Source organism: Panicum hallii, chromosome 3 (genome assembly GCF_002211085.1).
Source record: "Panicum hallii strain FIL2 chromosome 3, PHallii_v3.1, whole genome shotgun sequence".
Taxonomy (NCBI): domain Eukaryota; kingdom Viridiplantae; phylum Streptophyta; class Magnoliopsida; order Poales; family Poaceae; genus Panicum; species Panicum hallii.
The window spans coordinates 15,129,161-15,154,129 of NC_038044.1; the positions used below are offsets into that span (position 1 = coordinate 15,129,161).

Genomic DNA, 24,969 nt, shown 5'->3' on the forward strand with positions numbered 1-24,969 from the left:
GTCCGTAAGAGCTGTCTGGTTTCTGTTGCGCTACGATACAAGACGGGGGGCAGCCGCCAGCGGCCGGCGCGAGCACCACGCGCGCCGGGCCGCCAGCGGTCGGTAGCCGTAGGGTAGTAGGCCGCCGCGCGAGATCGTTGGCTGCCTCGAGATGACGAATGACGCGGGCGCGATCGAGGCGGCGGAACACCGAGCGCAGCGCTGACAGCCTGTAGCCCGCGCCGGCTGGGTGGCCTGCCCGTCCGGCACTGGGCACCGCACTATTTGTATTTTGGCGTTGAATTTTTGAAGAATGTATTTTCGAATTTGGACTTTGAGAGTCGGCGCCATGACTCATGGTGTCGAGATAATACATCTTGGCATCGTGAGCTATGGCGCCGAAATTCATAATCTAGCCGCTGACTTGGCGCTGATGTCGCTGAGGTCCCGATGCCACGAACTATGGCGCCGAGCTCGGCGCCGTAGATCTCGACGCTGAGCTCGGCGCTACAGATCATGGCGCCGAGGCCTTATCTATACGCCACGTCCTCTTCCTCTGTCTCCTCGCGCCCTCTTCCTCTCTTACTCTCCCTTGCCGGCCGTGCGGCCGCCTGCGCCCTCCTCCGGCCGCCCCTCCTCCAGCCGCTCCTCCGCGGCCAGACGCGCGGCCTCCTCCGGCCGCCCCTCCGCGGCACCGGCCGCCCCCGCGCGAGCACTGGCGGCGAGGGCACCCCGGGTGGAGCACCGACGCGGCCGCGAGCCGGCACGCAGCCTCCTCCGCCCAGCCCTCCCGTAAAGTTTTTTAATTAGTTTTTTTAATTTATTAGGTATTGTAGTAGCTAGCAATTTAGGTAATTTTAGTAGTCTATTTAATTTTCAATAATTTATTTAACTAGTTTTAGCAGTTTAGTTAGGTAATATAGTTAGTAATTTCTCGTAGATAGTTAGAGATCATATTCAGAAAGTAGATGTAGGTATTTAGTTAGGTAGAGACTTCAGCTAGGTGAAGTAAGGTATTTTTAAGTAATTCTAGGTATTTAGTTAGGTAATTTAGGTATTTAGGTAATTTAGATAGTTAGAAAATATTATTAGTTAATTTTGTAGATTATAACCGTCATAATCTTCTTGTTATGCATGCAAACTAGATGGACAATTTAGTGACCTTGTATCATGGAGGCAGTGTCGAGAAAGATGTGTTTGGGAATATCACTTTTGATGACATGCACGGGGTCCCCCTGATATTCAATGATTGGCTGTTGTTTAGTGAGGTGTTTGGTAGGGCTCGTGATGAGCTTCAATGCATTTCAAGTGAGGATGCTATCTCAATTCAAGGGGTCGTCCACTTTGGTAAATCGGGCCAGATTTTCAGACGGTTGGTCGCTATTGCATGTGAGGTTGAATGGGAGAACTATGTGAAGACTGTCATGAAGAATGAGTATTAATATTTGGATTTGGTTATGCGGAAGTTGTCAAATGCTCCCAGCCCTCATGTGCATTCAGCCCCTAATGTGCCACCTGCTTACCCTCCGTTACCCAATCTTGAGATGGATCAGGAAGATGCGGTTGCGGTCTCTGATGCTCAATCGGGGACGAATGAGTTTGGCATTTGTCCTGATGATCATGTACATTGTCGCATTGATGATATTGGTATGACACCCCAGAAGATTCCTTCGACCCAGAACTAACCAAGTAAGTATCGTAGTAACACCACCTTTTCTTTTGTTATTCGCCCTTGATTCTATTTCTTTATTCCAATACCATCTTTAATTGTTGTTTAAATACAGAAGATATTTCAGATAATATTGGTGTTCCCTTTGTGCCTCCATCTTTCAATACAGGATGGGCTTCTAATAGTGTGGATATTTAGATAGATGATGATGAGGAGCCTTATGGGAATGCAAGAGCCGTTGATTCAGATGATGACTGCCCAGTTGCAACATTGAGCGAAGAAGATATGGAGCGCGTTAGACTGATCGTGATCCACTGGTTCGTGAATTCAACGATCTCAGGTGTTCTCGTAATGCTTATGCAGAAGGAAGAGATGACGAGCTGCTAGAGGCTCTTGAGGTTGGGAATAGCATGTAAATTAAGAAGGGCCTTCTATTTAAGAACTTGCCTATATTGAGAAGGTGGTTACATGAGTATTCTGTGAAACATAAAAGATAATTAAAGGTTAGACATTCATACGTGAAGCGGCGCTACACAGTGGTGTGCGAAAAGGCTAATTGCAATTGGAGGGTGTGTGCTCGGAAACAGAAGGCCAAGGGAAAGTTTAAAATCATAAAAATTGTAGGTCCACATACTTGTGCCAACATAGACCTACAACAACGGCATCGACAGTTGATCTCTACCTCCATTGCCAGAAAGTTGTACTAAAGTGTCAGCTAAATTTGAAGGTGAAGATAATTATGGATATGGCTGAGAAAATATTTAGTTACAAGATCAATTATGGGAAAGTATCGCGGGCAAAGCAACGGGCCTGAAAGATGATATATGGGGACAGAAAGAAGGGGTATGAAAAGTTACTTGCACTGTTCAATGCAATAAAAGCAGCTAATCCAGGCATGCATTATAAGTACATTCCAAAACCGAATGAATGGAAGGACGGGAGGCAGATTTTCTTCCGTGCTTTCTGATACTTCCCACAATATATGGAGGCCTTCAGGCATTATCGTCCGGTGTTATCCATTAATGGTATTTTTCAGATTGGCAAGTACGAGGCCACACTATTGTCATCTATGGATCAAATCAAAAATTTCAAGATCAAATACGTCGATTGATGAGGTTGGACGGGTGAGTGAGAGATAGAAAAATCGAGACCGGGTAAGAAATATAGGATGAAGGGGTTCGGACAGGGAAAGGTGGGCGTGTTGTATGGCCTGCCAGCTCGGCGTCGGAGATCATGGCACCAAGCTCGACGCAACCCAAGGCGTCGAGCTCGGCGCCATGATCTCTGGCGTCAAGCTGGCTGCCACGTCGGTACCAGGTAGGCAGAGCATGTATCATCTCAGTGCTATGAATCATAGTGCCGAGACGTGTGATCTCGGCGCCGTAAATTGTGGCGCCGACCCTTGAGGGTCCAAAAGTGGAAATAAGTTTATGAGGGATCCAAATATAATTTTTTCGCGAAAAGGGCCAAAATATAAAAAAAGACGGCACTCGGCGCTGGCGCGCGGAGGGGAACGGGTGCCCCCGGACGGCCGGACGGACGGACGGGCGATGGCCGAGAGAAAATGTGGGCCGTAAAAGGCCGGGTTGAGGCCCGAATTCTATCTATCTCCCGGAAGAAAATTCTTATACATCTTTCAGTATTTAATTTCCATCGTTGGATCCAAACGCTTGTTCCGCATGGGTAGTAGGGGGAGCAGCCGGTTGGATAGTGAGCTGGACACGTATCCGTCCTTGCTTGGTGTAGGTGGCTTTTGGGTTTCAAACTTCACATATATTTTTCTCTCAAACGGTGAACTTATTTTTAATCCGTTTAAACCGTTGTGTTTCTGAGAACTAATGCAACATAATGAGACCATATATGAATATATTTTGCTATATTTTAAAAGTCAACATTTTGGATGAGCTATCTCAATATTTTAAATATGCTTTTTCAACATTTTCATACCAAATGTTGAACTAGATTATTTAAAATGTTGAACTTAATTTAAAGAAATGTTGAGTTAAGTATTTACAATGTTGACTATATTAAAAACTTTAGCAAATATAACGAATTGATACACATATTTGAGGGGGATGAAAACGCACTTGCACGTTGCTTAATGTGTGGAAAAAGTCTATATAGCTCTCAATGGTGGATCACATCACCCCCTAATCTATAAAATTGGCTTTTTTACCCCCTAAATTAGAGAAAACCATTCATCTACCCCCTGAGCGGTTTTACAGCCCACTTTTGCTGATATGGACAGTAGTTTTGCCAGGATGGCGCAATGAGGTGGATTGAATTGCTAACATGGACACACTAACTTGTGGCTTGTGGGTCCCGTTTGTAAGTGGGTAGGTGAGTCTTCTTCTTGCTCCCCTCGGCCGCCTGCCATTCGTGAGCAGCAGGTCCGCCCATCCACCTAGCCGCACAAAATCGTGCCTCCACAGCCAGGCAGCATGTTGCGCATCCTCAGGTGGACTCTGCCGCTGCTGACCAGTCGGGCCACCTGGACTACATTGGCGCCGCCACTAGCCTCGAGGAGCTCTGGTTGTGGGGCCTCACCATGGTGGGCGTGCGCATGTGGGGCTGGATGGAGCGGCTCCGCGTGCTGGAGGTCGGCGGCGCCGTGATCGGGGGGCCGCGGTCAATGGCGCCATTGCCGTGTGCCCCAACTCACCGACCTCAAGGTCCAGGGCTTCGTCTGGATCTCACGGCAAGGCGACGATTAGCAGGACGAACGCGCTTGAGAAGAACGGCTAGGAGGAGGTGGCTGGAGGTGAGGAAGGAGAGGGCTGGTGGCGAGGAAGAATAAGGTGGCTAGAGGTGAGGAATGAGATGGCTTGTGGCGAGGAAGAAGGAGGTGGCTGAAGGTGAGGAAGGATGAGGTGGAGTTGCTATATCCATACCTCTCACTTACGAGCAGGATCCACATGTCAGTTTGTCCATATCAGCAATCCGATCCACCTCAATGCGCTAGCGTGGCAAAAATGATGTCCATGTTAGCAAAAGTAGGCTGTAAAACCGCTTAGGAGGTAGATGATCGGTTTTCTCTAGTTTAGGGGGTAAAAAAGTCTATTTTAAAGGTTAGGAGGTGAATCCATGATCTATGTGTTTGGGGTTATATAGACTCTACTGCTGTCCCGTCTTGCCTGCATGCAGAGCGCAGGCCACGGGCAGTGGACGATGCTGCGGTTGCCGGGCCGTGGCAGGCCCTGCGATATCAAATGTTTGCATCGCACCGAAGATGTACAGGAACACCCGGGTTGAGGTCAGCAGTCTCCGCGATTTCGAACGTACTCCCTCCGTCCTAATCAAATGCTTCTAGACAGAATCATATTTGTCGTTCAGGTACGTAGTCCGGGACGAAAGCAGTTGGGAAGGAATCACGCACAACGGCACAAGCCGCGGTTTCGAGGTGGTCACCCCCTGTTGATGCCCAGGAGGGTTCTTGCGATTTTGGTGTGGAAGGGGAACGACCCAGGAAAAGAAGTGCTTGCTACTCCTATAGTCCTATCCTACATTGGGCCAAGGGAAAGAGTGAGCTGGGCTACAGGGTGGGTGGGCTTGGAAGACACCTCCATAGCCCATCAAGCCCAAATTCCCGAGGGCATGCATGGGCTAAGCGCGGCCAACTGTGTGTGTGTGTGCATTCCTCTCTCAAAAAAAAAAAAAAATGGTGTGCATTGCGGCTGAGAATTGCGTCCATGTGCTTCCATTTCCTTCTCGCTAATGTCTGTTCGGTTAGTGCAGTCCAGCTCCGCTAATCATCGTGATGCTCGTCTCCACGGCCGGTACAGGTTCGGCCCGCCCACAAGTTTACCTGTAAAATAGTCGACCCGCCGCGAGGATAAGCACGCCGTGCGCGCATAGACGCGGCCGCGGCGGCGGCGCGTGCGTGCAGACTGCTGCGGACGGATCGATCGGACGGACGCGTGACGAGCGGGGAACGAAGCCTTTCGGGTCCAGATGCATGCATGTATGTACGGCGGCAAGGACCCATCGTCCCTGCCACACGGTTCAATGCACTCGACCGGTCACTCACTCCGTCGATGCCGATCAGCTCTCTGGCGTCGCCGCCCGTGGCGCGAGCATGCGATTCAGAGCAATGGCGGCCACAGGCCATGTCGCGTGTTGTTTATGCCGGAGGAGGAGGAGGGAGAAAAGCTTGTCAGCCTCGTTCTGCGCGACCGCGCCGCCACCAATCTAGCTAGCTCTCCGACGAAGACCAGTGGCCGAACGCACGCAGACGGATCGTCGACGCATGCAGATCGAGGCACACTGCTGCCGTCGAGCACTAAAGGCCGTATTACAATTAAAGAACGTTGCTTGGATTGCAAGTGAAACAACGACGACTAGTTGCCCGGCCCCGGCTGGCCTCCACCCATGACCATCGCGCACACCTTTGCAACCCTCGGTCTCGCTCGACACGGACGTACGGGGGCCGCCCGGAGTGCCGGACCGGATTGCGTCAAGGGAGGCTCAAAGAGCCAAAGAGGGCATCGTTCTTGTTTCCTCGCTCTTCAAACAGCAAGGCCTCACCTTGCTACGCTGCTCCCTGCCTGCACCGTCCTGTTCTTCAGCCGAGCGCACGTTTACGTCGGCGTTGTTTCCATCAAAATTCCGCGTGCGAGACTACTCCCAGAGCAGGAGCATGGAGACAGGCGGGACCACACGGCCACGCGTCGCAGAGGATCGCGTCGCGGCAGCTTGTTCGCAGAGGATAGTGGATAAGCACGGGCCTACCAGCCTATCCATTCCCTCGCCGGCCCGCCTGCCTGTCCCCCTCCGCCTGATTACCGTCTCGTCGTCATCATCATGGTCCTTCTCCAACCTTAATTTATCGTCGCCGCGCCGCGGCTGATCTACTTTGCTCGATCCGAGCTCGAAGCACGAGGGGGTTCTCCCGGCTCCATTTTGCTCCATTTTTCGGCTGGGTAGGGGCCCTCTGTTCTATGTCCGAGTTACCGTTTTACCCTTGCTGTTCCTAGACGACCCCAACGTGGACTTCCGTCCTTCCCGTGCGGTCGAAGTTACCATCATCGGTATCATATGGCCTTTTCCCCTCGCTCTCGATTGGTTTTGATTAGCTTGCGTGCTCCGACGGGTACCCTATACATCATCTCTTGAATAGACCTTGTCAAAAAACATTGGTTAAACTTTTAAGGGTGGAAATATCCGATTCTTTTTGACAAGTTAAAGGCCATGTTTCTCGGGCTAGGTCGAGCATAACCGGGAGAATTTCACAGGTTTCTAGTATCTTGGGTTGTAAATCCAGGTCTTCGATCCCTGACAATCACAACGAGTTCAAGATTCGAACCTAAGTTAGATTTGTCGAGTCGATTTACCGCACTCGGGCATCCATGATCATCCACTTTCTTTGAATTTTAGCTTGTATAGATGGGTCGCGATCTTGATTTTTTCTACAAATCATGTGTAACTCATTTAACTTAATGACAAGAAGATTTATCTAAAATTTGAAATACCATATTAGATAATACTCATTAAAGGTACGATTGTGTCACTTGTGAATGTAGAGAAGATGATCGTACTGCTAATAATTCTGCACCTAGCAAAGCAAGATATCAAATAGTTCTCTACATCGTTGTCCTTGTTCGGTTATTACTGCTATGGTTCATGTCAAGTTAACCTCAGTATTTTAAACAATCACAGTTTTCAAAATCCTACTGCCTTATTTATACAACAAACGTAGTTTTTATAAGCATGCTTCCTTTTAGACGCAGTGTACATAACATCTGTGCACCAGCCTTGAGATACAAAGCATCCCAAACCATATCAAACAGGTTTTCTTGGTCCCTATCCAAGAACATATCCTTTTAGAAAAAACAGTCCAAAATGTTGACTTCTTATACCACCTGATTCAAAACCCACCCAACGACAAACCAGAATATAATCCGGCCTAATCCAAAATCAGACTGCCGGGGACACCGCGGTAATTTGCCCCCACACGCGTCCACGACGCATGTATGCACGGACCGCACCTGAACGGCCGAGACGGCCCGACCCATCTGATCCGACGGCAGAGAAAACTCGCGGGGATAGCTCCATTAAAACCCGCGTGAGGCAGCGTGCGGGCCACGTGACCCGCCACGTTATATCTCGTCCCCCTCCGCCTCCGGCGAGCCGACCGGTGGTTGCGCGCGCCATCTGTGTCAGCTCCGCGGGCTCCGGGGGCGCCCGGTGGCTCGCCGGCGTAAATTAACCCAAACCCCGTGGCATTCTCGCACAGTGCCGTAGTCCCACGCTCCTCCGCCTAGTTGCTTGCTTCGCAATAACACTTGCTTAATTAGAGCGGCGGTTTCAAGAGGGAGGTGGGCGTAGTACTGCCACTCGCCTAGAGGATTTGACTGGTGGAGGCGGGAGTGGGAGAGTAGCTGCGGCTGCCGCGGCAATCCTGGCGGGCATGGGGAACGCGAGCGCCAAGGAAGGGGAGAACGGCCACATGGCGTCGTCGCCGGAGCTGGCGGCGCGCAACGGCGGCGGTAGCAGCTCCGCAGGGGTCGCCGCGGCGAGGCCGCCGCCGTTGTCGCCGCCGGACGCGGTGATGCTGGAGCAACCACCGCCCGTGCCCTACCTCTTCGCGCCGCAGGTGATGAACTGATGATGATTTATTGTTACCCCAAAAGGAAGGAATGATTGGAGAGGAAAAAAAGAAACTCCTCTTCTGATGTTCTTGACACTTTCGCGTGATGGAATTGTTCCATTGCCTCTTTTTGTTGGTAATTCGTGCGGATTGTGGTAATCCTAGGGTCTTGCAGATTAGCAATTTCGAAGAGGAATATTGCTGCTTGGTTGTTTTCTGCTCCTGCTTCGCGGACAAATTCAGTTTTGCTCGCTGTGGAAGTTGCTTTTTTTTTTGTTGGTGAATAACCTGTGTGCTTTCTTTTTCTTTTTAATCCAACATTGAATTAAATTTGTTTCGGGCTTTCGGCTGTAGGAGCGATGCGTATACCTGGATGTAACTTGCAGATCTGTCGCAAGACTGCAACTTGTAGATCTTTGTGATGTTCTCAAAGAATGGATTCTTGTTCAGGATAACAGTGCACCATGCAAAAGCAAAAAAAAAGATCGAAAAAAAGAAAGATAAAGAGATAGGCAGTGCAACAAAAAGATGATAGAGGAGGGATTTGGCTGCACCTGGATTCTGCAAACGGATTTGGTAGTTCTGAATCTTGGATTGGGTTGGGTGTAGTGGATAAGTTGGCCCACACATATACTTATTTAATCCTTCTGTTAGATATGTAGTTGTGGGGGCACAAGTGACTAGATGATGCAAATGTTTTTGATTGTTTCATTTTTCGTCCTCGATCACTGCACACCACATTGTGACAAAATTGTTACAGCCTGGTCTTGGTTTGAGTGCATGTGGTATCTTTGAATGCATACTGCGGGTCGCCAGTCTTCGATGTACATTGTAGAACAGATTGCTTGCTCTTGGTTCATGGATGGTCCCCATAGAAGGAGGGAGATGTTAGGCGCCATGATCTAGAAATGTGATTCACAATCAGAACAGTTCTCGAAAGGAATCATGTGATTCAACACAAGTACAGTACTTTATTGGAGGCTGCTTAAATGTGACCATTAGTTAGACCTGCAACTGCACATTGAAGTATTTTACTGCATCGTTTGATTATCCCCTTACCTGCAATTTACATGGGCCACAGATGGCTGCCGCTTGGAGCATTAAGCTAGTATGGCTAGTTGGATGAAGTTTTTTATTGAAGTATTTGTTTGTCTCGACGTCAAAGATGTGTCATAAAGCAGATGTTTGGGCAATTTGATCCAAAAAAAATGTAACAGTTCATAGTCCTAATAACTGCCACTTGTGTTATACTTACTTTGAAGTCATCTTATTACTAGTAGTATATAAGCCTCCCATTGACCTATGAATTCTTCACCAGACTCATCTTATTACAATGTCGAGTATTACCACACCAATGTACAGAGACATAACCATACGCTTGACATGGTTATCCACTTGACTTTCTTCTCGCAATTTCCATTTAAATTTATGTAAGGTTATTTACATTGTTAACCCTTCACTTTTCTGAAGGGAATTGCTAATCCTATCAGACTCCTGTAATACTGGGAGATATATGCACGGATTGCTCTAAAATCCTTTTATTGTAGGAGTATTTCCTCTAAGCATATTTCAATATTGCTAGACTCATTTGCAGCTGGGAAAAATTGCATTTATTGGCATTGCTGCCTGTCCTGCTTCAACTGACAGGTAACTGTACCTTGCAGGTTCCAGTGACGCCATTTCAGAGACCTACTGAATTTTCTCCTGTTTTCAACCATTCACCGATAAATGGAACAGATGAATCCACCACCAACCACTCCCAGGAGAAGGGGATTCCAACTCTGATTACATGGAGTCAAGGAGGAAATGAGGTGTTTCTGGAAGGATCATGGGATAACTGGACATCGAGGTATATGATAAAATCAGAATTTGTGTCTTCAGAAACCTTATTTACACCCCAGATTCAGGAGTAAACTCATAAACTCGGCATGTTAATCTCAGGAGAGCATTAGAGAGGTCTGGCAAAGATCACACCATCTTACTGGTTCTGCCGTCTGGAATATATCATTACCGGATGATTGTGGACGGGGAATTGAGATACATCCCTGAGAAACCTTGTGTTACTGATGAGAGAGGACAACTGGCCAACCTCCTCGATGTCCATGTCAGTAAGGATACTATATTTCTGTTTCATCATTCAAACCTGTGAGAACCTAAACAGCAAAGCAAGCAAATTACTGGGGGTATTTTGCTCTAAGCCATCTAAAGGTGCTCCATAATATAACTTTGTTTCCCATTTCATCTGAAAAAACATCTTTGAATTGAACAGGATTATGTTCCAGAAAGTCTCGACAGCGTAGCAGAATTCGAGGCACCTCCGTCACCAGAGCACAGCTACGACCTGCAATATCCGGGAGACGAGGAATTCGCCAAGGAGCCACCCACCCTCCCTCCCCAGCTTCTCATGTCTGTCCTTGGTGATACCGATAACACCGATGATCAAGCTCCAAAGCCACAGCATGTCGTCCTCAACCATCTGTTCATCGAGAAAGGGTGGGGATCGCAGTCGCTGCTCGCCCTTGGAGTCACTCACCGGTTCGAATCCAAGTATGTGAGCTTTGTGCTCTACAAACCGCTGAGGAGGTGATACAGCTGAAGGAGGAGTGCTGGCTAGGGACTGATGGAAGTGAATAATTAGAGTGTTGCTGACATGGTTGTATTGTACAGAAGGGAACTGCAGGAGCCCCTAGCTGTTCTTTTTTTTTATGCTTCTGAAAGTAATAAACCGGTTTCGTCGCCCGTGCTGTTCGAGAAAATGAAAATTATTAGTCTGAAATGAACTTTCCTCCATGGGCGCTTCTTGCGGCTGTGAAAAATTATCTGGTCTGAAATTTGTTGGACTCGTGCATTGAATTGTGCAGATATCGCTTCCTGCAGCTGTGAAAAGTTATGTGGTCTGAAAATTGTTGGACTCGTGCATTGAATTGTGCAGATATCTGGTCTTTGTTCTGTGCTGTAGAGATAACGAAAGAAAGCAGATGGTGAGACCAGCAAATCAGTTAGCAACTCGGTTGTATCGCCTGGATAAAGCTGATGTGTCGATTTGCTGGAGACGTAGATAAGATAACAAGGACATTGAAAGGAAATGGTCGACGTTTGACGTCGATGGCCACCATACAAACAAAGGTAAAGATAACGTTGTGTGATCACAAGCTGCCTGGATTTGTCAAAAAGGCTCGACGGTGACAGTGGCGATCAAAGAGCTGCTCCTTGTCAGTAGCTGTGTCGGATCTCCAAGATACTGTAGTATGTTTGCAAAAAAGAAAGAAAGAAAGAATTTTCGGGTCTTCCATGCTTCAGGAATTACGACTAACGTTTGTCGGGCTGGGCTAGGTCTGGCCCTAGCTTTCCAAGACAAAATTTCCAAGCCCATGTCATCCAGGCCCAGCGCAGCCGATAGCCCGATAGGCACCATGTTTTAAATCCGGGATAATCATTTGAAACTTTAAGCCGTAGAGACCATTCTGATACACACAACATGATAAGCACATGTTTTTTTACTGGATAGGAGTGGTGTAAAACCCAATCTTTGTACAAGGCAGAACTAAGTATCCAGGATGATCCAATAAAAGGAGCCATATCTCATGACAGCAAAGCTTCAAATTTCAGATATCGACGGTAACAACTTTTTACATTGAGCAATGGACTCTGAACTTGAGAAACGTCGGTCTCCTACAAGGCTACAAATGGTAACAATGTCTGAACTTGGAGTGTCTAGCAAGTAGCACCTACTTGGTCAGAAATTTACTTTGCGGTTCAGGACTCCAGAGTCCTATGCATTCACCGTAGTTGCGATTAGCTCAAACAGCGCTACTTCATCTGGCTGGCACCATCTGTATCGCGTCAAACTTTATCCGGAAAACAAGTTGCAGATTTACGTGCTTCAGATCAGCAGGACTGCAAGCAGGCTTCGTCGGTCGTGCAGGTCCAATATTAATACAGGAACGTTTGAATGCTTTATCTCGACGCCGCCAGCACTATAAATTGAAGAGAAGGCCGAACCCACGTCTCCATCCACAAGAATCAGGCAAAGCGCCATACGCCATAGCATCCTCCTAGCTCCTACTTCCAAGACCTCCAATTCCATCTCTTCAGCGATGGCGTCGCCCAAGATCATCGCGCTGTTCCTCGCTTTCGCCGTGGCGTCGGCGGCGCTGCAGCCCTCGGCAGCGGCGAGGGTCCAAGCCCAGCACGGGTTGAAGCCGGCGGCCGCGAGCCACGAGGCAGAGAAGGTGGCCGCCCAAGCAGCTGGCGGCAGCGCGCCGACCCCGCCCGGCCTCCCCGCCGGCGTCCAGCTCCCCCCGGGGCTGCTGCCCGCCATCCTGGGCTTGCTCTTCCCGCCGCTGGCGGCATCATCGGCATCATCCAGCCGCTGCTCCCGCCGCTGCAGGGCGGCGCCCTGGGCGGCCTGCTGCCGGCCGGTGCCTCGCACGCCCCGCCGCCGCCGGCGGAGTGCATGACGTCGCTGGCGGCCGTGGCGCCGTGCACGGACTACCTCACCAACGCCACCGCCGTGGCGACTCCCCCCGGGGAGTGCTGCGACGGGCTCAGGGCCGTCGTCCGGGACGCGCCCATCTGCCTCTGCCACGGCACGAACGGCGGCATGAACCGGTTCCTGCCCAGGCCCGTCGACCCTCTCCGCATGGCCGTCCTCCCGCTTGCCTGCGGCGCCGTGCTGCCGATCCAAACGCTCTTCTTGTGCAACTGTAAGCTACTACAGCTTTACAAAAAAAAAACTGCAAGTTACTACAATATATATCCTGCATTGTTATTTTCAACAGATTTTATGACTCTCCTTGCATGGAGATCTGTCGATCGGTTGACCTGATGATCATGTGTGTATTTGATCTGGCAGCGAACCAGGTGCCGCCGATGTTGCCGCCCACCCCGCCTGCCACGCCTCCTCCAGTGTCACCGTAGATGGCGGTTGTCTGTCGATGCTACTCAGGCTAGTTTGTCTTCTTAGTTTCAAGATGGTATTAGCCTATCAGGATAGTTTAGAAGTTGAAGTCCTCGTGGAGAGTAGTATTAAGTTAGATGGTTGAGTCATGTTAGTGCAGAGTGCAGTCATGTAAACAGCTCAGTTTCCTGCTTTTGCTTAGTTTGACTTTGACCATGTATAACTGCATATGGTAATTACTCCCGCCCAGATATCCAATACCGACAGTATCGTGTTCTGACAGTCATCCTAGGGACAGCGTTTGGCAGTGCCGCCGCCGCCTCCTCTCTTCCCCGGCACCGGCAGAGTGGGGTGGCGCGCCGCCGCCTCCATCCGCGCGTCGCTGCCCATGGGCCTTTTTCGTTGGGACTACAACGGTGCCGCCAATCAGCCAGCCCACCGAAGACGCCCTCCTTGCTGGGCTTGGAGCGAACCAAAAAAGGGAAGCCCAGGAGCGATTGCAAGCACGACGATCCGATCCAGTGGCGTCGTAGCGAGTAATTTTTCCACGCGACGACCTTTTGTTTGTTGCGCAGCCAGCGACGATCTGCGTCGCGGCATACAACACTACAAGTGTCAGGTGCTCAAGTAAGTGTACACCAGCTGCACAAGGACACGTCCGGCTCATTGGTCTTTGCGTGCGCGGTCACGGAAACACGGCGACGCGATGCGAGGACGCGCGTTGGAAGGCTAAAGATGCCGCATCACGTCACGGACGCACCAGCAAGCGGACGATGATGGTAGAGTCGAGAAAAAAGCATGGACCTGGCAGAGGGAATGAAGCTGCCTGCCTAGCTGGCACTATTTTTTGTAGCTACTACTAGATCACAAGAAGAAGAAATAAAATACTCCTAAAGAATTAGGTGAGGAGGAGTTGGGGATCCGAGCAATGCATGTCATGACACAGCTTCAAAAACCACAAATTGAGAAGTTCCTCTCGCATGCACGTGTATCGCTCAAAACTTAGGCAGCACCATGTTGAATAAATACTACTACCATATATCTATAAACTACTTTTGTGAAAAAGGAATCGACTAGAGAAAGAATGAAATAAAAAGGTGGATTTTTTAGCATAAAGAACGTCGTTGGTACATGCTGAGTTTTTTCCTCTTCATGGAAAATGCGTAATTGCTTAGTTTTCATATGTATTTTTTTTATTTTCTCACTTATTGCCATGTATATGCCCACTATCACACACGGATTGTCAAGGCAACTTTAAATCTTAGTCTTTCCTGTAGATTTGTCTTCCCTAATACACGACACGCACCGCCTAATAACCAAAGAAAGGGCAAAAAAAGGAAAAAGGGGTGGCGAACCGGATACAAAAACCACGGTTAGAACTTGGAATCCTCCCATCGCCTCACCGCTGCCTATAAAACCGGCCCGCGGACCGGCCACCCCGTCCCCCATCCGCGCAGGCCAACCAACAGTGACGCGAGCACGAGCACCCCTCCCCCTCTCCTCTCCTTCCGCGTCGCGTGCCCTCGCCGCAGCCCTCCCCCATGGCGGACCAGCTCACCGACGAGCAGATCGCGGAGTTCAAGGAGGCGTTCAGCCTCTTCGACAAGGACGGCGACGGTACCCGCCTCACCTGCCCCCCTCCCCTCCTCCCTCTGCCCCGCTAGGTCCCCCGATCTCTGGCGGCCGGATCGGGATCGAGCTTTCAGCCCCGCCCGATCCGGCCCGAATTATAGGGATTATGTCGGAGCCGTCGGGGGTACGGCTCCGGATCCGGCCGGCCGCGTGACGTGGTGCCTAGGGTTTGGTGGTCTGTGAAGTAATTCGCTGGTGTTTTGCCGTTCGGGCGTGGGTTGCGCGCGTTGTTTGCGCCCAGAGATTTGAGCCATCTAGTGACGTGTTCATTCCCAGCTACCAGCTGTTTATGATCTAGGATTTTGCTCGCAAGGCGGGAGAACAATGAAAATGGTTATGATTTTGCGGTGCTATCGAGGGGAGAACAATTTGGGAATCGTGAATCGTTTAGTTTCGGAGATAGGATTGGAATTCTAATGTCTAGAGAAGCATTCATGTAGAATGGAGTAATGGACAGTGAACATAGTATGATCCGAGCATCTAACTTTGTGGGACAGGTTATTAGCACAGTATGAACATATGGTTGCATGATCTATGCATCAAGTACCGGGGATATCTTAGGGAAAGGGTAGTTGGATTTGATCATGGAGACTGTATGCTTATGATTTTGAAGAAAGGGTGTTGGCTTTGAGCTATGCCTAGAAATTAAGGTGTGAATCTATGTAGTATGGTAGTATGCTAGTACGATGTTGAGCAGTGGTTGTTTTAGCTTGGAAGAAAAAGTTTTATAAATATTTGCTATCATACATGATAGTCTTGTAGCATATTTGTCCTGCCTGTTTATGAGCCAACAAGTTGGTCATAAAATGTTTATTGTGTAGTCTTGGACCAGGCATAGTAGTAGGGCACTCTTTATCACACTTCGCATTGTTGCTCATTTCGAAATGTCCTCTGTTGTTCTGTTGAATACATATTTTGACTTTCACGCTAGAGCTGGGTTTGATTATGCAAATCAATAGCTGTGAAGCATGGTTCTTTATTAAAGTGGCAGTAAACTGATTATGGGACTAGAATTAAAACCAGTCACTGCATTAATGTGTTCATTACCTGGATTATGGTCAGCTATACTCTTAATTCCACTATTTATATTGTTCTGTGATAAATCCATAACTTGACTGTTTGTATTGAGATGTTGATGACCAACATCATTGATATTTTCTGAAAGCGACTGGCATTTTACTATCTCCTGTCATGTTACTTGTTTGACATAACTTCCATCCTTCTGAGGTGATGCAATACTTTGCTCCTTTAGGTGGCTTTTCTTTCAAGCGATGCTTGTTTGTCAATTCTTTCCTGCTACAGTAAGTTTATTGTAATTCGATGGATGAATGGAAGTCCTTGGCATGCTGAAAGTGATCATGTCATTATTATGTGCTCTGTATTGTTATAATAATGTGAGCTAAAAATAGCCTTAACAGCTATGTAGTATTTGGCTTCAAATTGAACAAGCTAGGACTTCTATGACTTTATAAACCCTTTATGAGAAGATTGCTTGTTTTCTAATACTAATCTTAAGTTTGATTTCTTTTTGCTTCGGCAGGTTGCATCACTACCAAGGAGCTTGGAACTGTGATGCGCTCCCTTGGCCAGAACCCTACTGAAGCAGAGCTGCAGGACATGATCAACGAGGTTGATGCTGATGGCAACGGGACCATCGACTTCCCAGAGTTCCTGAACCTGATGGCAAGGAAGATGAAGGACACTGACTCTGAGGAGGAGCTCAAGGAGGCTTTCCGCGTCTTCGACAAGGACCAGAACGGTTTCATCTCGGCTGCTGAGCTCCGCCACGTCATGACCAACCTTGGTGAGAAGCTGACCGATGAGGAAGTCGACGAGATGATCCGCGAGGCTGATGTGGACGGTGATGGCCAGATCAACTATGAGGAGTTTGTTAAGGTTATGATGGCCAAGTGAGGAGCGGTCCCCCATAAATAAGTCTGTCCCAAGCAAACCGAACTATCAGACTCACAAGCTGTACTTTGTCATGTCCCGTTGATGAGTACGTATCAATATCATGCAGGTGGTAATGTTGAGTAGTGGTCGGGTTAGGTGGTGTAGTCATGGAAACGCGACATCAGATACCTGTTTCTTTTGATTGTGATGTTATCTTGCATTATTGCGCCTGTTGGGGCTTTAGGATTTGTTGAAGTTCATATTTTCGTGGGTATATTTTTTTTGCGCAAGTCCTATCTTTCATTTTCAATCGATCTGCATTTCTGGTAATGTTAGTTTTGTGTCCATGTTATGAGAGGGTGATGCTGTTTTTTGGTTGGTCATACTCTTGCGTCTAAGAGGCCATGGACAAATCTGGATTGAGGAAGTGTTTATTTCGGCCTTTCTGGTGTTGAGGTCTTGGTCTTGCCAAAATCTTGTATACCAGTCCAGAGTCCGGAGTCCAGACTCACTCGAGCACTGCAGCTGCCATATGATTTGCGAAGTGTGGAGGCCTGGAGACATCGGACTAGGATGGAAACGGAAGTCCGGCGATTCCTTCGATAATGCATCGTTCGAGAAAGCGCTCGCGACAGCAAAGCTGTGATCTCTGAGTTCATCTTCACACGTGCACGCTAATCATTCATGAACGAATCATGAACAGGAGGAACCAATTAGGTGTGGTTCCAGGCTGTTGAAACAAGTTGGTTCTGAAACGACAATTTTCATCACCACTGTTTGTATGGCTGCAGTACGAGTTGGTACGGGGGAAGAACAATCAGGGTGTGGAAAAATAGGAATTGTTAACATTTGATTCCAGCTGCTCCTAATAATCCTGTCATGGTTCATCTTCACCTCTGCCCCCCTCTTCTGGCTTCTCTGATTCTGGCAGACCTCTTTTAATACTGCTCGTGTCAGCTGCCGGATCTCGATCGGTTGCTGCTAATCGTGATGGTTAGGTGAGGATCATGGCGGCATGGCCTATCTTTACATGCACCCAGATGGCCAGATTCGATCATGCCAGGGGTGGATGAAACGTCGCTTTTGTGATTACTAGGTGCCGCCACTGAATCGATCAAGTTTGGCTATTTCCTGACCGAGAAAAGGTGGTTTGCCAGATCGGAGATTGGAGATGGTTTGGCTTTCCCTTTTGACCTGTCGAAATCGAACCATAGAAAACTCTGCACTTCTTCCTCGAGAAAAAACAGTTAGCATCCACCGCAAGAAGAGGCGGCTGGGGTGCTGGGAGAGCGAGCAGCTCGGGCGAGCATGGCGGAGAAGCTGACGCCGGAGCAGGCCGACGAGTGCAAGGAGATCTTCGACCTGTTCGACGCCGACGAGGACGGCAAGGACACCACAGCACCCATCACGCCCGCGCCACGCACAAGAACTGATCTTTTCTCCGTCTCCTTCCCAACCGCCCCCTGCAGGTCGCATCGCCACGGGCGAGCTCGTGACGGCGCTGCGCTCGCTGGGCCAGAACGTGGACGAGGCCGAGGCGCGGCGCTTCCTGGAGGACGCGGGCGTCCCCGCGGGCGCCGCCGCCATCGACCTCGCGGCGTTCCTGGCCGTGGCGGCGCGCAAGATGGGCGCCAGGCAGTCGGCGGAGCGCCTCGCGGAGTGCTTCGACGTGTTCGACGACGCCCGCAGCGGGTCCATCCCCGCGGAGCAGCTGCGGCAGGTGATGGTGAGCCACGGCGACCGGCTCACGGAGGAGGAGGCCGACGCGATGCTCCGCGAGGCCGACCCCCGCGGCGAGGGCCGCGTCGAGTACAAGGAGTACGTCAAGGTGCTGCTCAGGGACAAGAAATGACCCGGTGGTCCGTCGCCGGCGGGCGGCGGCGGCCATGAGCTATCGATCGATCGGACGTGGCCTTCTGGATCAAGATTCAGTATCTTGTCTTAACTTGCGTCAGTGACTGTGACTCGGTGTCAATGTATTCTGGGTGTACGGTACCAGTTTGCACTGGCGATTACCATTTCTTCCGGGTTATCTTGGTGTCAATCGACGATCAAGGCACTAGGCACGACACGAACGCGATCACAGCTCGCAGGATCCATTCACTTCAGGACATGGCGTTCTACAAGTCCAGCGTCCTCCAAGAGGCAAGAGGGCTCCGTTACCGTGTGCTGCTGGATGAACTTCTGCTCCATCAGCGCGCCGCCGCGGAGGCAGCCGATGATCCAAGACGAAGAGAGAGCGGGTGGAGCCCAGCCAGCGCGGCCGTGAAGCGGAACGCGTCCGTCGAGCGACAGAGAGAGAGCGGGTCGTGGTTTACGTGGGCCCGGAAAATTTCAGGGGAGCTGGGCGGATCGTGATTGCATCGATGTTGGGCCGAAGCCCATTACATACGCCAGAGCACAGAGCATGCGCGGGCTGCCGCTGCAGCTGTTTAGTCCCACCTCGCCCAGCCAAGCAGAGCCGTGGCGTCGACTCGCTACATAACGAGGCCCTATGCAGCGTTTCAAAGCATACCTTTCTCGGCCTTTTGGCTAAGATCAAGTGTAGTATCTGTTCTTATCAGTTTAATATCTGATACGTGGGCCATGCGCCCACTTTGATATTAAATTTATTTTTTGTGGGGGAGGGTCCACCATAGTGGCTTGCCACTGGGGCCCTCGAGCGTCGCCCAGCCGTTGCACTGCTGGCAGGGCCTGGCGCACCCCAACCAAATGTAAATGAAATTTTTTGGATTTTTTGAACGGATCTCATAATCGTCTGCTATTCATGTATACTTTAGTTTGGAGCTTTGTTCGTTGGGCCTGATGGACTCGTGGGGAAGGCCCAGCAATCGCTTCGCACGCAGACTTGTTCCAGCCCACGCCACGTCAGCCTCGTCCTATCCTCTCACGACGCCGCGTCGCCGACCACTAACTAGTCCACCTATCCACGGGAATCCCCTCCGCTGACTGCGCTCGCCATCCAGCACCACCGCTCGCACCGGTACACCCCGCCGAGCGCGAGAGCCGTATCCGCCTCCCTGTGCAGCAGCTCAGATCACCTCGTCTCCATGGCGGTCGCGGCGGTGGCCGTCTCCGCCTCCCTGTGCAGCAGCTCAGATCACCTCGGTCTGAGGCCGACGTCTGTGAACCACCATCTCGGCCGCTCGCTCCTTGGGGGGCGAATCGCCGGACGATGTCGGCGCCGAAGGCTGACGGTCTTGGCCGCCGCTGGCAAGCCACCGGGGGAGGCAGAGGAGCAGGTCCCCGCGTGGGCCAAGCCCGGTGCTGAAGAGCCGCCGCCCTGGGAGCGCAAGGGCGGGGCCGTGCAGGGGCAGGAAGCCGGGCAGGTGCCGTTCTACGCATACCTGCTCGCGTCCGCGGTCACCGCCATCGCCGCCGTGCGTTTCTTGGAGACTCCTCCTTTTCTTTTTCCTGCACGCGATGCACTCGTCACTCACCGAAGCCTGGCTCGGCATCTTTTGTGACGAAATCGCTCCACAGATCGGCTCCATCTTCGAGTACACGAACCAGCGGCCGGTGTTCGGGATCGTCGGCTCCGACAGCGCCCTGTACGCGCCGCTCCTGGGCTTCTTCGTCTTCACCGGCATCCCGACCTCCGTACGTATCGACATACGCACCGGCACCGTGCCTCCTATTGCGGCGCCTGGTTGTTGCTGACTGACTGAAGAGTTGCTTTGTAATGTTTTCAGGGATTTCTGTGGTTCAAGGCTGTGCAGACGGCGAACAAGGATGCCGAGGAGCAAGACCGCAGAGATGGATTTCTGTGACTTCAATTCATTTGCCGGTGCAGAAGAACAAGCACAACATCGACGGCATACTTAGCGTCGGCTGATGTAATGTATTTGTATTCTAGAACTGAAGAGAGCTGATCAATTTGCGGCGGAAGAAAAAAAAAAGAATATGTGCAGATTAAAGAGGGTTTTTCTATATGCGTGGAATAAGGTCTTGAGTGTCATCATATGAACGGAAAATATTTGTTTCCTTGGTTTAAAATGTCATGTGTTTTGCACTTGAACAGAATGCTTCTTGCTTCTAGCATTACCCCACCATCACTAGAACTGCTTTTTATTTTGATGTCAAAGATGCTATATCCCTGTATATTTAATTTGTTGTTATTGAGCAACTGCGATAGTGGAGTTGTCACATTTTGACTGAAGTTTGAAATCTCAAGTTCTGACTTCTGCCTAACTGGAAAAATACCAATACACTGGCAAATTCCAAGTTCAAAGCCGGTCACATTTGGGACCAAAGAAACTAGCTGAAAACTACCTCTTGTCCCCTCGTTTGACATTAAGGGTTTTGCATCGCCTTCAATGTTAGTGTGTTGCAGTAGTGGTTGTAGCAGTGGCTGGGAAATTGTGTCCAGTGATGATGTCTTGAAGATGAAGGTATATAAGCAATTTAGAGAGATGGAAGCAGTTTGACAATGAGTAGCATATTTACGATCTGTCTGTAGTCTGTCACCACATTCTCTCCGGATGGCCATGTCTTCCAGGTTGAATACGCTGGCAAGGTTGTCGAGTGTTGACAACAGCACGTTTGGAACTCAGTCCTCACAAGCTTCCTTTCCTTTTTTTTTTTGCATTGTTCTGTAATTTTATGTTTAGACTCTGCTCTTTGTTTGATTCTGTTTGTAGGACTATTGTTGGATCAAATGCAAAGATGTGATCGTTCTGGTGGGTGGTCATTGCTGGATAACTGATCCTTGGTCGGAGTTTTTTCTTTAGGTGCTTGTTTTATGTGATAACTGATAACCTGTTATGTTTTTGTTCACCTATAGGGTGTAGAGAAGCTGGTAACATCAAAGATGATTCCGAAGGGGTCCAATGGAGAATTCACTTGGTTCACCAAAACTCTGGCCTGGTAATTATGTTTTTCATTGTTCTTTCTTTCTTTCTTTTCTCATAGGAGTAAGCAGTCCTATGGTCATTGAGCTCTGACAATAAGAACATACGCGTGGTAAAATTGCACTTACCTTTGGAATTGAGAACTTGAATCCTCTTGCATTGTATATAGTGATACTTTCGTATGATCAGTATTTTTTTAACAAATTTATGTACTTTGAGAGTTCTTGTCCTCGACTTTTAGGCTTTTGCTGGTTTAGCAGCTGATGAGCAGATAGTATCAAGAGCAAACTAGTAAAGTCAGAGGCCGCCAATTATTAAAAGTGGAAAAATATTAAATCTTGATTATATACTACTGCTTTCTCAGAATTGTACTCTAAAGCAGTAACGCTGTATGGAGAACCCATTCCTGTAAAGGAGTTGGCTGATCGTGTAGCTAGCTGTGTACACTTTACTGGTGACTTAATAAGGATTTCTTAAAATAAAATTAGTCAACGACCTAGTAGTGTGCTTTGATAATACATCTACTTAACATGTTTGTTGCAATTTGAATCAGGATCAGGCCTTTTGGTTGTGAGTTGCTCTTGGAGGTTATCTGGGATGGGCCACAGCTCTACATGATCCAGTCTTCAGGCTGTTTTATGTGAGTTCTTACCATAATACTTGAGATTGCCTTCATTTTATTTTCATTTACTTGGATTGAGAAAGGAGTCAAAGGCATACTGTCTAGTTTATAAGAATATAGGCCTTATGGTAGTGGCTGGGCTTACCAGCTTATGTGATGAGCTGATTTGCATTTTCACTTGCATTCGCAACTTTGTTTGATTGTAAGAGTATATATTGTATGTAATGTCTATTAGACATGCGCAGTGCTCGTTTCATGACCTGCACATTTGTTATTTGACTAAAATGTTTTGGAGCTGCACTGTGGAAAGGGAAATAAGCTGCTAAAACGTGGTCGGTCATTTCAATTTAGATTATTTGGCTATTTGTTTTCTGATTCTTGCCCAGCTTCCTTTCTTTCTTTTTTCTCACTAGGACACATTTAGTAGCACGTTTGTATAATATTGCACTAAATTAGATTATCGCATAAATACCATCTTAATAGTTTGAAGTATATGACTTTAGGGTGTTTGTTCTTGCACTCCGCTCTTCTATGTATGATTATGCATCAATGACCCCTCTACAGCTATCATTAGTGCATATGCTTGTTTTAATGAGTAGCAGTCCATGTCAAACACTCAAATGTGAATGGGTGCTCATATTCTTGTGTTGGGATTTGGGATTAGCACATATCAGAATAGACTTAGTTTTTCATTTTGATGATTATAATCTACAGTTCTATTTAAAAGCTTTTTTCCTTTTGGATGTTATTAAATACTAAGTAAGGAACGACCTCTTTTCTGTATCCATGACAGTAATAATTTGCTGTTACTTATGGAGCAGTGCCACGACACAAGCTTTGGCCTGAGGCTGTAGTTCGTAGGACGACGAACAGATTTCACATGATGTGGTTGCATCTATACAACCATTTTCTTAGGTTCATTTGTTAGTTTGCTAGGGGCTTCGGGGTTTTGGAAAGAGAGGTCAATTGGCAGCAGAATACAATAGGCTAGCAGCCTAGTACGATTAGAATAACTGTAGTTTTATCTTGGCACAGATTCTAGTGATGTAGGCTTGTCGTATCAAGGTGGTGGTGCCAGTGGCTGTCCTGTTATGAAATTCCAGCCCAGAGAGATTTCTCTACAACTCTGTTGCTCACTTGCTCTTGAACCTTTCCTTCCTTCCAGAATCTAAGGTGTACATGACGAAGCCATGGACAAAGCTTTTGAGAGCTGGAGCGGGTGTGTGAAGTGTGATGAAATCAAACCGTCAGCGCCAGAAGCCCAGAAGGTAATGATCGGAGTAGCGTTGAGGAGCAAGAGCTCCCTCCAGGCTCCACCGTACCCTTGATTCTGTTTTGGCGATTCTTCAGGGCTCCTCTCTTTGTCTTGTCTTGTGAACTTCTTGCTCGCCTGACATACAGGTCCCGGCAGACCTTCCGAAGCAGATGAAAGCAGCTGCGCAGGCGGCGCTGGAGGAGATGGCGGCAAGCCCGCGACAGAAACTTTTAGACGTGTGTTGTTTGCAAGGAATCGTCGACACCATAGACCATTGTAGTACCATACAATGCTGCAAGTATCGAAAACAAAAATAGTACGCCATACAGTCTCCTGACCGACAGGACGAGTTCGTCAGTTTCATTTCATGGACGCAGAAGTGGCTCAGAACACGGCTGCCTCGTGCTCTTTTGCCTTTGGGGTTCAGGTGAGTGGCGCTCCTGCCGGCAGTTTGACGCGCCATGAGGCCTACTCCAGTGGCTGAGGTTGAATATAAGCTGCTTATATAATATTTTCTCATATTTTAATAGGAGGGAGAAGAGCTATCATTTGATCAATTGATAAAGAGACAATCTCGTACGTACTTCAAGATTATGTGGAAATGACGTATAGTCATTTATAACATATTATAAGTTATGTTCTAAGAATCAGATTATTAGAAGAGTTGCAGTGCTTAGAGGTCGTACCATTGGAATTGGAGGAGGCCTGCAGTCTGGTGTCTGATTGTACGGACGGCCGGGCGAACCTGCCGCGGCCAGTGCCACCGACTCGCTGTCACTTTCGACACCAGGACCGTTGGTGGTCGTGCACGGGCCATGGCAACAGCAGCGTTTCCGCCCGCGCCCCGAGCGGAAGGACACGGCCGAAGCCCCGCGCGAGCCAAAGCTTTCGCTAGCCCCGGTATGCGCGCGAAGCACCAAATGGTGGCTTGATGTCACGCGAGCGGCGCCCTTTTGGTGTTCGCATTCACAGCCAAGGACACCGATACGATATACCATGGCGATCTCTACATGGTGCTGGTGCATAGCGGCGTGCTACAGCTCAGCAGTGTGGCTTGCTTGATTGTGCGTGGTGGTTGTATATCTGACCGAGGACACCGATTGGGGTTTTGACCGCTTGATCACGCTGGAGTCCACCTCTTTTTCTATCACCTTGTCATTACAAATATATAGATGTCCTGTAGCTTGCATTCTCAATGGGCAATGTAGCACGAGACCGAAGGCTTTTGTGTAATGACACTAGGGCTAGCAGCCTAAGAGCATCTCTAACAGTGAGCCTCAATCGAATATCTACTTTTTACTTTTAAAGTAAAGTAAAGTAAGGGCTTTCTATATTTTTTTTGTTATATTTTTAACCTCAACTTCAGCAGTGACATGTAAATCTCACCCTTTTATTTTAATCTAAAAGGTGGGATCCATATGTATAGAGGCTTACTAAAAATCCCTCACGAACAGAGAGTGGACGAAGAGATTTGAAAGCCTTCCAAAATGGGGCTTTTAGTAGAGGATCTGCTGGAGTGTAATTTTTTTATTCCACCTTCCAAATTTAAGATAGAGACTATTTAGAGGTTCTACTGAAATTGG

At 48.8% G+C, this 24,969-nt stretch overlaps 5 protein-coding genes, 1 long non-coding RNA gene and 1 other non-coding gene across 9 annotated transcripts; all 7 read left to right on the forward strand.

Annotated features, from left to right (window-relative positions):
- Window positions 1-7,749: 7,749 nt before the first annotated feature.
- LOC112887873 (SNF1-related protein kinase regulatory subunit beta-1-like) lies at window positions 7,750-11,024 on the forward strand. 3 transcript variants are annotated; one of them, XM_025954159.1, is made up of 5 exons: window positions 7,760-8,103; window positions 8,182-8,240; window positions 9,899-10,083; window positions 10,176-10,338; window positions 10,504-11,024. In XM_025954159.1, the coding sequence occupies exons 1-5, from the start codon at window positions 8,055-8,057 to the stop codon at window positions 10,819-10,821; spliced, it is 774 nt and encodes a 257-aa protein (XP_025809944.1). In that variant the 5' UTR covers window positions 7,760-8,054; the 3' UTR covers window positions 10,822-11,024. The 3 variants fall into 3 exon arrangements, with proteins under 3 accessions (XP_025809945.1, XP_025809943.1, XP_025809944.1); XM_025954160.1 differs by having other exon boundaries at window positions 7,750-8,240; window positions 10,176-10,342; XM_025954158.1 differs by having other exon boundaries at window positions 7,758-8,240.
- A 315-nt stretch (window positions 11,025-11,339) lies between these two features.
- On the forward strand, window positions 11,340-13,394 carry LOC112885271 (uncharacterized protein D806_0078-like). The gene is made up of 3 exons (XM_025950925.1): window positions 11,340-11,360; window positions 12,283-12,940; window positions 13,090-13,394. Exons 1-3 carry the CDS (start codon window positions 11,340-11,342, stop codon window positions 13,152-13,154), a joined length of 744 nt encoding a protein of 247 aa, XP_025806710.1. The 3' UTR covers window positions 13,155-13,394.
- Window positions 13,395-14,569: 1,175 nt separating this feature from the next.
- LOC112887877 (calmodulin) lies at window positions 14,570-16,949 on the forward strand. Its single transcript, XM_025954166.1, has 2 exons — window positions 14,570-14,751; window positions 16,307-16,949. Exons 1-2 carry the CDS (start codon window positions 14,676-14,678, stop codon window positions 16,678-16,680), a joined length of 450 nt encoding a protein of 149 aa, XP_025809951.1. The 5' UTR covers window positions 14,570-14,675; the 3' UTR covers window positions 16,681-16,949.
- Window positions 16,950-17,829: 880 nt separating this feature from the next.
- LOC112887880 (probable calcium-binding protein CML9) lies at window positions 17,830-19,368 on the forward strand. The gene is made up of 2 exons (XM_025954168.1): window positions 17,830-18,043; window positions 18,129-19,368. Exons 1-2 carry the CDS (start codon window positions 17,968-17,970, stop codon window positions 18,509-18,511), a joined length of 459 nt encoding a protein of 152 aa, XP_025809953.1. The 5' UTR covers window positions 17,830-17,967; the 3' UTR covers window positions 18,512-19,368.
- Window positions 19,171-19,367, forward strand: LOC112888217. Its single transcript, XR_003227758.1, has one exon. It is a non-coding gene; the product is annotated as a U2 spliceosomal RNA (small nuclear RNA).
- A 147-nt stretch (window positions 19,369-19,515) lies between the features above and the next one.
- On the forward strand, window positions 19,516-20,805 carry LOC112887878. Its single transcript, XM_025954167.1, has 3 exons — window positions 19,516-20,039; window positions 20,143-20,259; window positions 20,352-20,805. The coding sequence occupies exons 1-3, from the start codon at window positions 19,710-19,712 to the stop codon at window positions 20,427-20,429; spliced, it is 525 nt and encodes a 174-aa protein (XP_025809952.1). The 5' UTR covers window positions 19,516-19,709; the 3' UTR covers window positions 20,430-20,805.
- A 571-nt stretch (window positions 20,806-21,376) lies between these two features.
- On the forward strand, window positions 21,377-24,047 carry LOC112887881. The gene is made up of 4 exons (XR_003227637.1): window positions 21,377-21,525; window positions 22,063-22,149; window positions 23,297-23,399; window positions 23,533-24,047. It is a non-coding gene; the product is annotated as an uncharacterized LOC112887881 (long non-coding RNA).
- The last annotated feature ends 922 nt before the right edge of the window (window positions 24,048-24,969 follow it).